Genomic DNA, 12,825 nt, shown 5'->3' with positions numbered 1-12,825 from the left:
TAAAAACATAACTCCAATCCTATCCACCAGCCACTGGCTATCTGAACTGCAACGTATGGAAGGGTAGAGAGATGGGGTGGGATTCTCCATTGGCTGACACCAAAATCGGGAAACGCGATTGGGTGGAGAATCAGTACCAATGCTGAATCGCGATTCGCAATCGCCCCGACAGCAACGTCATTGCGGTCCGGAAAAGACATACAGGACATACCATTGGCACATCATTAGCAGGCCTGACCCAGTATTCTCCGGGGCCTTCGTGATTCTCCGCCTCCAAATTCCAGACGGCGCAGTTCACTCGTGCTTTTAAAAATTTGGAAACAAGCATTAGAACATAGAACATACAGTGCAGAAGGAGGCCATTCGGCCAATCGATTCTGCACCAACCCATTAAGCCCTCACTCCCACACTATCCCCGTAACCCAATAACCCCTTCTAACCTTTTTTTGGTCACTAAGGGTAATTTATCATGGCCAATTCACCTAACCTGCATGTCTTTGGACTGTGGGAGGAAACTGGAGCACCGGAGAAAACCCACGCAGACACAGGGAGAACGTGTAGACTCAGCACAGACAGTGACCCAGCAGGGAATCGAACCTGGGATCCTGGCGCTGTGAAGCCACAATGCGATCCACTTGTGTTACCGTGCTGCCTGTTGTGGGTGATAGGGAGAGAGAGGAGGTAGAACATGGGGAGGTGTAACAGTGGGCTGCCAAACCGGACACTGATCAGGCTGGCTGGGGCGGGAGGGGGGCGGGGGGGGGGGCTGATAGGGGAATGTGCCGTGTGGCCAGGGTGACCCCCCATGGGACTGGGGTGGTGTCCACACATGGACCGCCATTGCAGTGGCCAGTGAGGTGCCTAGCCATCTTGCTGGGCACCTCACCGATCACCCACCTGACCCCTGGTTCTGCAGAGTAACACTGGCCGCATGGGTGCCCTACTCCTGAGATGAGACCCCTTAAAACTGGATAGCTAGGATAACACGAGAATAATTCTACACAAGTTAGTTTATTAAGGATTGAGATTAATCATAGAAACCAGCTAGTAATCATTATTAACCATCAAACATGTATTTCTAGGACATAGCAGTAATAAGCATTCAAACTCTTGCTACAGGCAGAGGCCACAATGCATGCTGGGATTTAAGCTAGCTAACTTGCCCATGTTTTTGAGACAAACAGGGATATACAGAAGTAGTGTGGTCAGCAATAACACAGTCAGCTCAGGAAACAGTTCTTACCAGTGCCCCCAATATCCTGTCTTGGACAATACATGGTGTAAAGAGGAACCAATTTTGGCATCGTGCCCCTCGATGAACAATAAGGTCGGCAGGAGCTGGCTGCGACAAGTAAGATGGGAATGTAAGAGAAACAACTTCATAATGATGCAATATCCAGAGTAAATTTTGCTGCTCAATATAAAATTAATGCTGTAGAGGACACCGGCCCAGCAGGGGGACAGTGCGACTTATCTGCAAGATCATGGCACACCAGGAACCACAGGGATATGGGGGAGGACATCCGTTCCTGATGGCCATCAAGTTGATGATCGCCCTGAACTTTTACGCAACGGAATTCTTCCAGGTACTGAGTGGGGACCAGTCCGGGATCTCACAGACCTCGATGCACAGGTGTGTCCGTGCCATCACGGATGCCTTATATGCTGAGTCGGTTCAGCACATCCATTTCAATGTGGACTGAACCCACCAGATGCCCGGGCTGCAGGGTTCACCACCATTGCCACCATGCCCCGGGTCCAGGGGTGATCAATGGGATGCATGTCACCCTATGAGCAATGGCTGATGACAGGTCACTCTACTCAAGCTGAAAGGGGTTCCACTCGATGAATGTGCAGCTCCTATGTGGCCATCAGCAATGCATCATGCACGCCTGCGCCCGATATCCGGGCGATGTGCATGATATCTTCATCCTGGCAGACTCGATGATACAGATGTGTTTTGGATGCCCCCCCTTGTGGGGTTGGCTCCTGGGCAACAGGGGTTATCTACTGCAGGCGTGGCTGATGACACCTATCCAGAGGCCACAGACCGACATGGAGACCTGCTGCAATGACGCCTATGTCACAACCATGAGCGTGATTGAGTGGTGCTTCGGCATCCTGGAGATGTGGTTCAGATGCCTGGATCACTCTGGAGCGGCCCTCCAGTCTGCTGCTGAGAAAGTTATATGTAAATAACATGAGAGTGGCTAGGGAAAGGTTTGGACCACTTAAGTACAGTGGGGGGAATCTATGTGTTGAGCGAGAGGAAATGGCTTCTCGACAAATACATGGATAGGATGAGAATAGAGGGATACGGCACTAGGAAGTGCTGAGGGTTTTGGCCAAGGCTGGTATCATGACCGGTACAGGCTTGGAGGGCCGAAGGGCCTGTTCCTGTGCTGTATTGTTCTTTGTTCTTTGTTTCTCACTGGAATCAATTGTGTTCCACATGGCGCCGTTGCTAGCCCCTCAACAGTAGCTGAATTGGTCCAGGTGCGGCGCCAGTTTTGCTGTCGTGGAACTCCATGAATCCTGCACCAGCGTCAACACTTAGTCTCAGGAATGGAGAATCCCGCCGATGAAATCATTTAAAGACATTTTGAAATTGGAATGTTGCGAGCCCAGGGGCCAATACAGACTATCGAGCACAGGGATTATGGGTGAACAGGACTTGGCCCGAGTTACAAAATGGGATACAGGGTTTTAGATGAGTTACTGTTTACTGAGGGTGGAAGTTGAGATTCCGGCTGGGAGTGCATTGGAATAGCCAACTGTGTTGAAATATCCAAGGCAGTGGAGGTATTGAAAGAGGCAATGGTGTCTTCTAATATCTGGGGCGTCATTCTCCGACCCCCCGCCGGGTCGGAGAATGGCCGTTGGCTGCCGTGAATCCCGCCCCCGCCGAAGTCTCCGCTCCCGGAGATTGGGCGGGGGCGGGAATCCGGCCGCGCCGGTTGGCGGGACCCCCCGCTGGATTCTCCGGCCCGTACGGGCCGAAGTCCCGCCCAGGAATTGCCTGTCCCGCCGACGTAAATCAAACCTGGTATTTACCGGCGGGACCAGGCGGCCTGGGCGGGCTCCGGGGTCCTGGGGGGGGGGGGCGCGGGGCGATCTGACCCCGGGGGGTGCCCCCACGGTGGCCTGGCCCGCGATCGGGGCCCACCGATCCGCGGGCGGGCCTGTGCCGTGGGGACACTCTTTCCCTTCCGCCTCCGCCACGGCCTCCACCATGGCGGAGGCGGAAGTGACTCTCCCCACTGCGCATGCGCGGGAAACTGACAGCGGCCGCTGACGCTCCCGCGCATGCGCTGGGAAACTGCCAGCGGCCGCTGACGCTCCCGCGCATGCGCCGCATTTCCGCGCCAGCTGGCGGGGCAACAAACGGCATTTCCGCCAGCTGGCGGGGCGGAAATCCCTCCGGCGTCGGCCTAGCCCCTCAATGTTGGGGCTAGGCCGCCAAAGATGCGGAGCCTTCCGCACCTTTGGGCCGGCGCGATGCCCGTCTGATTGGCGCCGGCTTTGGCGCCAGTCGGCGGACATCCCGCCGTTGGGGGAGAATTTCGCCCCTGGTGTCTGCTGATTCTGCAGCTAAAAAGCATTAAATAGTTGTATAAATTTATGTTCAGTCAATGTGACAAGTTTTCACCTTCTTTATCCTTGTATGCAAAAGAACTAATAAACAAAAGAATCATGCGTACCTTATATCAGCTCAGCAGAGTTCACAGTTCAATGTTTTTGAGTATTTTACTTTGAAAATAGCTACGGCCAATCATTGTTTCTTTATTCCCACAGGACAATCAAAATGGCACGTAAGCAAAACAAAAAGAGCCAATAGCAATCCACTATTCTGAATAAAGGTGTTTTGCTGCAAAATGTGTCAGAGATTTTAATTCTTTTTTTGCTGATGTGTGCCTGAGATTGTTTGAAATAACAAAGGTCTCTCACAATGGCCTCTCAAACATATAAATACTGAGCACTCAGAGCAATAATGTGTCAGTCTCTTGCTTTCCAACTGTGAGCTCAAAATGGGAAAGGTAAGGTTAACTCTCATATTTTTCACCTTGTCAATAATTGGTTGGAAAATACAAATATTTCATTTCATCTTCTTTCCTCACAGGTCATCTTTTACGAGGACAGGAACTTCCAGGGTCGGCACTATGAGTGCAGCAGTGACTGTGCTGACCTGTCCCCTTACTTCAGCCGCTGTAACTCCATCCGTGTTGAGAGTGACTGGTGGGTGATGTATGAGAAACCCAATTACATGGGATACCAGTATGTTCTGAGCAAGGGAGAATATCCTGACTACCAGCGCTGGATGGGATTCAATGACAACATCAGGTCATGTCGCTCCTACCCACACGTGAGTAATACATTGATTGTCGTGATAGGCATGAACTCGTGAATTATTTTTCATTTGAAATGGTCTGTTTATCTATTTATTCAATCAATTAAAAGTTCACGTTATTTTTCATTCCTTCTTTATTTAACGGATTCTTTCATCAATAATCTGAATTTTAAGTTGAAATCAAAATCATTTTTTAAAAGAAATTTAGTGTCCCCAATTAATTTTTTCCAATTAAGGGGCAATTTAGTGTGGCCAATTCACCTAACCTGTACATCTTTGGGTTGTGGGGACGAAACCCACGCAAACATGGGGAGAATGTGCAAACTCCACACGGAAAGTGACCCAGAGCCGGGGTCGAACCTGGGACCACTGCGCCGTGAGGATCCAGGGCTAACCCACTGCGCCACCGTGCTGCCCCTGAAATTAAAATCATAAGCTACAATTGTCGGTTTACCGTCATTCAGGGATCTTCTCAGCATTGTCCTAATTGATCACTGTAACTTTGATGGAAATCGGTGAAAAGGCTGGGTACACCGATGGGGCTGGAAGGCAAGGATTGGTTGGCAATCGGAATTTTGACAGTCTTCCTCGGATGTTATGGTGATCAATCAGGACAATTTATGAACAAGCTCCGAGTGAAATATCACTTTGGTGGAGAATGAATAACAATTGCCAGGACACTCTATAAAGCCAGCACTAAAAAGGTTCGAGAAAACTGGCTGAAATTCGTTCAGCTGCCAACATAGGTATAGATACGGCTGATACCGCTTGTTAAGTACTCCACCAGGAAACACAGGAGAAAAATCCACAGGCATTCTTCTATTTCTCTCTCAGTTGATGTATCCAAGAGTAGTCAAATGGGCCCTCTTGGAGGAACTGCAATATACATAACGGATGAAAATACAAATTGTTTCAAAATTGAGAGTTGAGTTTAAATGTTTGAATTATGGTTACAAAACCAAACTGTGATAAGTAACCATCTTCCCCTCTTCCAAGTCCTTGGGGACAAGAGGTAACCCGTGTCTTCAACTGTGGTTTTACCAGCAGAAGAAACATTGAATTTTCTTTTTTATGGAAGATGTCCTTTACATGGTTGTATCATTTGTTTGACTCGGACAGGGGGACCGTTTACATGCAACGGGGATTTGACACTTTATGGTAGAGGAACAGGTACGATAGATAGAAAGACACTAATTCTGCTGGTTGGGAAGTTTAGCAAGCTTATTGTAAAAATTAGAGCTGGATCTTTCAGAAGCGAATGCAGGAAAAACTTTGACGTGCAAAGAGTAATAGATGTTTGGAATTCTATTGTGAAAATGACAATCAAAGCCAAAACAATTAAGTTGTCAACCAAAGGTATTAAATGATATGGGGTGCAAATACATGGAGATAGGTCACAGATCAACCATGAGCTCAAAATAATGGTGGAACAGACTCAAGGGACTAAGAAACCGATTCCTCTTCTTATCATAGAATTATATAATCCCTACAGTGCAGAAGGAAGCCATTCACCCCACTGAGTCTGCACTGACCCTCCAAAAGAGCACCCTACCTAGGCCCACTCCCCTGCCATATCCCCATAACACCACATAACATTTGGACACTAAGGGGCAATTTAGCATGATCAATCCACCTAACCTTCACATCTTTGGGCTGTGGGAGGAAACCTGAGCACCCGGAGGAAACCCACGCAGACACAGGGAGAACGTGCAAACTCCACACATGCCTCTATTCCCATCAAATGCAAATACTCAGTTGAATCGCAAATTGGTATTCAAAGGCTAAATTCTTGTTGCTATTCCCCAGGGCTTTCTGGAGTGGGACTTCATTCTCAAACCTTCCAGCTCATAGTTTTGAATAGTAATAATTTTGATTGAACATCAGACCATATTGATAAAACCGTACAATTGAGATTGCTGAATATCAGATAACCAAACCAAAAATATTGGAAATGTGCAACAGGTCAGAGAACATCTTGAACCAGAAAAGGCAGGTTAATATTTTGGCTGGAGAATTTTCATCAAAGCTGCCAATTAATATTACCAACCATCACAAGATGATATTACAAACTGTTGAAGTAACCAAAAAATAATTTTCTTCAGAGTTGTGTAGACATACTTCTACCGAGTTGGCTGGATGGCTGGTTAATGATACAGAGTGAAGCGAACAGTGCAGGTCCAAGTTCCATACCAGCTGAGGTTATTCATGAAGGTCCCGCCTTCTCAACCTTGCCCCTCGCCTGAGGTGTGGTGATGATCAGGCTAAATCACCACCAGTCAGCTCTCCCCCTCAAAGTGAAAAGCAGTTCTAGTCGTGTGGGATTATGGCGGCTTTACTTTATTTCTATCTCTCTGATGAATGTTTAATTTATTTCTATCACAGTACCGAGGTGGAAACTACAGAATGAAGATTTACGAGAGGCCTGACTTTGGAGGACAGATGATGGAATTCATGGATGACTGTCCATCTGTCTACGATCGTTTCCGTTACCGTGACATCCACTCCTGCCATGTGATGGACGGTTACTGGACCTTCTATGAACATCCCAACTACAGAGGCCGACAGTACTTCATGAGGCCTGGAGAATACAGGAGATACAGTGACTGGGGCGGCTACAACTCAACTATCGGATCTTTCAGACGCATGAGAGATTTCTAGATTTTGTGTTGAAAACTATAATTTTCCCATGTTAAAATATATTGAAACAGAATAAATGTTCCTTCATCAGAACTGATTTTGTTTCTTTGCATTGTGTGTTTCTATTCTATAAAAAAGCAGAACCAAAAAGATAATAATCTCTAAATTGCTACCTGTGCCACAAGCTAATTGGCACAGGGTCAATAAGATTAAGGAGGCAAATCCATGGTTCAAAGATTGGCGTGGGAGAAATGGTTTTGAATTAATGGGAAATTGGCACCAGTACTGGGGAAGAGGTGACCTGTTCTGATGGGACGGTGTTCATCTGAATCATGCTGGGACAAGAGTCCTGGCAATTGCATAACTATGGCTGTAGATAGAGCTTTAAACTAAATAGTGGGCAGGAGGGTTCAGTTGTATGGAGAATTAGAAAATCAAAGCTAAAGGAGAAGGTAGGAGTGCAGGTTAATGGCGAGGACTTTAAACTAGTTAAAGGAGCAGAGAGTTCAGGAGAGGTTAGTAAAGTTTCCAGACCATGTAATAGAATAGAGAGTATAGAAGGTGACAAAATTCTAACTTCAGGCAAAGCAAAAAAGGTGACAAATATGAGAAAGAAGGTGGTCAATGCAGGACTGAGGGTGTTGTACCTAAATGCATGCAGTATACGGAACAAGGTAAATGAGCTTGTTGCGCACATTGAAATTGGCCTGTACGATGTTGTGGGCATCACAGAGACGTGGCTGCATGGGTATCAGGGGTGGGATCTAAATATACAAAGATATGTGCCCCATCAAAAGGTCAGGCAGATGGGCAGAGGGAGCGAGGTGCATTGTTAGTGAGGCATGAAATTGAATCGATCGCAAGGAACGATATAGGATTGCAATGCATAGAATCTATGTGGGTATGGTTGAGGAGTCGCAAAGGTAAAAAGACCCTGATGGGAGTTATGTATAAGCCCCCTAGCAGTCGTCAGGATGTGCGGCAGGAAATAATCAGGAGATAGAAAAGGCATATAAGAAAATCTGAAATCAAAAGTCGAATGATGATCCATTGTCGATTGTCATAAAAACCCATCTGGTTCATTAATGTCCTTTAGGAAAGGACATCTTACCTGGTCTGGCGGACATGTGACTCCAGACCCACAGCAATGTGGTTGACTCTTAACTGCCCCTCAAGGGTAATTAAAGATGGATAATAAATGTTGGCACAGCGTGCGACACCCACATCATATAAATGACTAAAAAAAAAAATTACAATAACCATGAGGAACTTCAATATGCAGGTGGACTGGAAAAATCAGATTGGTAGTGGATCCCAAGAAAAGGAATTTGTAGAATGTCTGAGATGGATTTTTGGAGCAACTTGCGACAGAGAACAGGGACATCTGGATTTGGGGATGTGTGATGAGGCAGACTTGATTAGGGAACTTAAGATGAAGGAACCCTTAGGGAGCAGTGACCACAATATAATAGAATTTACCCTGCAATTTGAGAGGAAGAAGCTGGAATCAGATGTAACGGTATTACAATTAAATAAAGGTAACTACAAGGCATGAGGGAGGAGCTGGCCAGAGTTGATTGAAAAGGGAGCCTAGCAGGGATAACAGTTGAACAGCAAAGGCAAGAGTTTGGGGGGTTATTCGGGAGGCACAACAGAAATTCATCCGAAGGAGGAGGAAACATGCTGAGGGGAGGACAAGGCATCCATGTCTGACGAGGGAAGTCCAGGACAGCATAGTCCAGGACAGCATAAACGCAAAAGAAAAAGCATACAAAGTGGCGAAGATTAGTGGGAAGCCAGAGGATTGGGAAGCCTTTAAAAGCGAGCAGAGGACAACTAAAAAATCAATAAGGGGTAAGAAGATGAAATATGAGTGTAAGCTAGTCAGTAATATAAAAGAAAATAGGAAGAGTTTTTTTCAATATATAAAAGGTAAAAAGAGGCAAGAATACACATTGGACCAATAGAAAATTAGGCTGGAGAAGTAGTAATAGGGAACAAAGAAATGGCAGAATAGTTACTTTGCATCAGTCTTCACGATGGAAGACACCGGTGGGAGACCAGAACTCCAGGAAAATCAGGGGACAGAGGTCAGTGCTGTGGCCATCACTCAGGAGAACATTCTGGGGAAACGGAAAGGTCTGAAGGTGGATAAATATCCTGGACCGGGTGGACTACACCCCAAGGTTCTAAAGGAGACAGCTGAGGAGATTGTGGAGATACAGGTGGTGATCACTGGAGGCAGGGACAATCCCAGAGGACTGTAAAATGGCTACTGTAACACCCCTGTTTAAGAAGGGAGGGAGGTAGAAGATGAGAAATTATAGGCCGGTTAGCCTAACTTATGGCATTGGTAAGATTTTAGAGTCCATTATTAAAGATGATATTGTGGAGTATTTGGAAGTGCATGGTAAAATAGGACTGAGTCAGCACGGCTTTGTCAAGGGGAGGTCATGTCTGACAAATCTGTTCCAGTCCTTTGAGGAGGTAACAAGGAAATTAGACAAAAGAGAACCAGTGGACATGATTTATTTAGATTTCCAAAGCCCCTTGACAAGGTGCCGCATAGGAGACTGTTAAATAAGTTAAGAGTCCATGGTCTTAAGAGTAAGATACTGGCATGGATAGAGGATTGGCTGACTGGCTAAAGACAGAGAGTGGGGATAAAGGGGTCTTTTTCAGGATGGCAGCTGATGACGAGTGGTGTGCCTCAGGAGTCGGTGTGGGAACCACACCTTTTCACAATATACATTAAGTTTGCAGGTGATACAAAGATATGCAGAGCGACAGGTAGTATTAAGGAAGCAGGGATGCTGCAGAAGGACTTGGACAGACTAGGAGAGTGGGTAAAGAAGTGGCAGATGGAATACAATGTGGAAAAGTGTGAGGTTATGCACTTGGAAAGAAGAATGGAGGCATAGACTATTTTCTAAATGGGAAAATGCTTAGGAAATCAAATGCACAAAGGGATTTAGTAGTCCTAGTTCAAGATTCTCTTAAGGTTAATGTGCAGGTACAGGAGGCAATTAGGAAGGCAAATGCAATGATAGTATTCATGTCAAAAGGGCTATAATACAAGAGCAGGAATGTACTTCTAAGGCTATATAAAGCTCTGGTCAGACCCCATTTGGAGCATTTTAAGGAAGAATGTGCTGGCCTCGGAAAGGGTCCAGAGGAGGTTCACAAGAATGATCCCTGGAATGAAGAGCTTGTCATATGAGGAGCGGTTGAGGACTCTGGTCTGTACTCGTTGGAGTTTAGAAGGATGCAGGGGGATCTTATTGAATCTTACAGGGTGCTGCGAGCCTGGATCAAGTGGACGTGGAGAGGATGTTTCCCTAGTAGGAAAACCTGTGAGGGAACCAATGGGTACAGTCTCAGACTGAAGGGACAATCCTTTAAAATAGAGATGAGGAGGAATTTCTTCAACCAGAGGGTGGTGAATCTGTGGAACTCTTTGCCGCAGAAGGCTGTGGAAGCCAAAAAACTGAGTGTCTTTAAGACAGAGATAGTTAGGTTCTTGATTAATCAGGGGTTATGGGGAGAAGGCAGGAGAATGGGGTTGAGCAAATTATCAGTCATGATTGAATAGTGGAGCAGACTCGATGGGCTGAGTGGCCTAATTTTGCTCCATTGTCTTATGATCTTATGGTCCTCTGCTACTACAGACATTTCATGATCTTCAGATGATCATGCTTTTATTTCCGAATTTCTGGGGTACTGTGTCCAGATTTCACCAACACTCTGGCAACATTTATTCCAGAAATTCTCTGAGGTCTTCACCTAAAAGATTAAGGGCTCGATTCAACCAAATGGGAACAAAGTCCCATAGCGAGCGCGTTTAGCCGCGTGTTTCCCAGCGCACGCAGGACCGAGGAACACATGTTTATTCAACGCAACTCGCTTTGTATAAGGGGCCACAGTGGGGAATGCGTGGGTGAAGCTGCACATAGCCCTGTTTTGTACACTGGGGAGCTCCACTCACTGGAACTCCCTGGTGAAGCAAGAGATCGGGATGCCATTTTTAAATAGCCCCTGAAGCAATTCACAACCACTGTCTCAGCCCGAGCGCACAATGGAAGTGTCTCCCGACCATCCCCTTGCAGTCCCCAACACCTACGCAGGGCAAACCCAGCTCGATCACAAAAAAGGCCAGCTTGGCAATGCCAATCTGGCACCCTGGCAGTGCCCATGCCAGTTGCCAATGTCACCTGGGAACTTTGGCAGTGCCAGGCTGGCACTGCTAGGGTGCCCAGGGGATCCCAGCAGTGCTAGGGCACCACCCTAAACAAAGGGCTTGCATCTGGAGCCTCCGATCCCCTGGGAGACTCCCACAAGTGCCATTCCGTCTGGTTCCCATTTGTGGGGAGCAGTGCTGAACGAGGCTCGCCCAAGATCTCCGAGGTGAAGGGGATGAATCCCAAAGCCTCAGGTACCTGGGGAATCTGCACATTTGAGTGAGACTAACTTTCTCGCTCTAAATGGATATTTGTCAAAAAATGGCCGACTCATTGTGGGCGGGATTTACATTGCAACGCCTCGCGAGATCTCATTGGATCTCAAAGGCATTGTGAGCTAGGCAGATACCACAAGAGGGGTCTCCTGGCTTTTATAGATGACATTGCACCACGAGAGCTGCTTTTCAGGCGCAGCATGGCATTGGATCGCGCCTAAAGTGTTCTGCTATTCCAGCTTATTGGATACATCACATAAGTTATCAGGAGAGAGGATGTGTCTGTTCACTGGCATCTTGCTTTGTTTCCCTCTGATTGGTCTCAGATTGAGAGGAGCACTTGAGGCACAGCAGCTTAAATGGCTAAAGAAGAGAGTACAAGGAGGGTGAGATGATATCTCACCTCCCGGTGGATAGAGGGTATCCTTCGTCCTCTGGATCTCCTTGATCAAGACCTCTCCCTTCATTCTTTTGCCATCCCGCAATGTGACATTATGTGTGACATACTTTGGCGCCTGGTACACTGAGGGCAAATTCAAAATGTCCAATTCACCTAACAAGCATGTTTTTCGGGACCTGTGGGAGGAAACCGGAGCACCCGGAGGAAACCCACGCAGACATGGGAAGAATGTGCAGACTCCGCACAGACAGTGACCCAAGCCAGGAATTGAACCTGGACCTCTGGCTCTGTGAAGCAACAGTGCTAACCACTGTGCTACCATTATGAAGGCCCTGCCTATTCAACCTTGCCCCTTGCCTGAGTGTGGTGATCTTCAGTTTAAATCACCACCAGTCAGCTCTCGCCCACAAAGGGAAATCAACGTCTGGTCATCTGGGACTTTGGCGACTTGACTATCAATTTAATGCCAGCTTTCACCCTTTGCCAAAACAACCCCTTCATCAACCTTCTGGTCATCGCCTGATTCAGTGATGGTAAATGTATAACTTTAATTTGATTCTCACCTTTACACTTGATCGACGCCCCATCCACCCCCTTAACATTAACTCCTTGCACCGTCGTCCATGGCAACAAAAGTGTACTATATACAAGAAGCACTGCAGCAACTCACCAGGCCTCCTGTCTGTGTGGAGTCTGCAAGTTCTCTCTGTGTCTGCGTGGTTTCCTCTGGGTGCTCCGGTTTCATTGATAGGTCTGTGAGGGGGGTGGAAGGGCATCAGAGATAATCGGGTAGGTATGGGTAGAGGAGGTATTGCAGGTCATTCTTTGGCCATGACTGCATAGATAGGAATGGATCCAGGCAACGGTAGTCCCACCCATTTATACAACAGTGCAGAGGTGTTGGAGGAGAATAGTGTGGTTAACCACGCCAAAGGATGTAGACATGTGATGACATATGAGGAGGAATAGCTTGCAGTCACAAATAAT

At 47.0% G+C, this 12,825-nt stretch overlaps 1 protein-coding gene across 1 annotated transcript; it reads left to right on the top strand.

Moving 5' to 3' along the window:
• The first annotated feature begins 3,993 nt into the window (after positions 1–3,993).
• On the top strand, positions 3,994–7,078 carry LOC140393355 (gamma-crystallin S-1-like). The gene is made up of 3 exons (XM_072479731.1): positions 3,994–4,037; positions 4,121–4,363; positions 6,731–7,078. Exons 1-3 carry the CDS (start codon positions 4,029–4,031, stop codon positions 7,004–7,006), a joined length of 528 nt encoding a protein of 175 aa, XP_072335832.1. The 5' UTR covers positions 3,994–4,028; the 3' UTR covers positions 7,007–7,078.
• The last annotated feature ends 5,747 nt before the right edge of the window (positions 7,079–12,825 follow it).

Source organism: Scyliorhinus torazame, chromosome 2 (assembly GCF_047496885.1).
Source record: "Scyliorhinus torazame isolate Kashiwa2021f chromosome 2, sScyTor2.1, whole genome shotgun sequence".
Taxonomy (NCBI): Eukaryota; Metazoa; Chordata; class Chondrichthyes; order Carcharhiniformes; family Scyliorhinidae; genus Scyliorhinus; species Scyliorhinus torazame.
The sequence above is the reverse complement of the archived record's forward strand: the minus strand, read 5'-3'. Positions and strand labels throughout refer to the sequence as shown.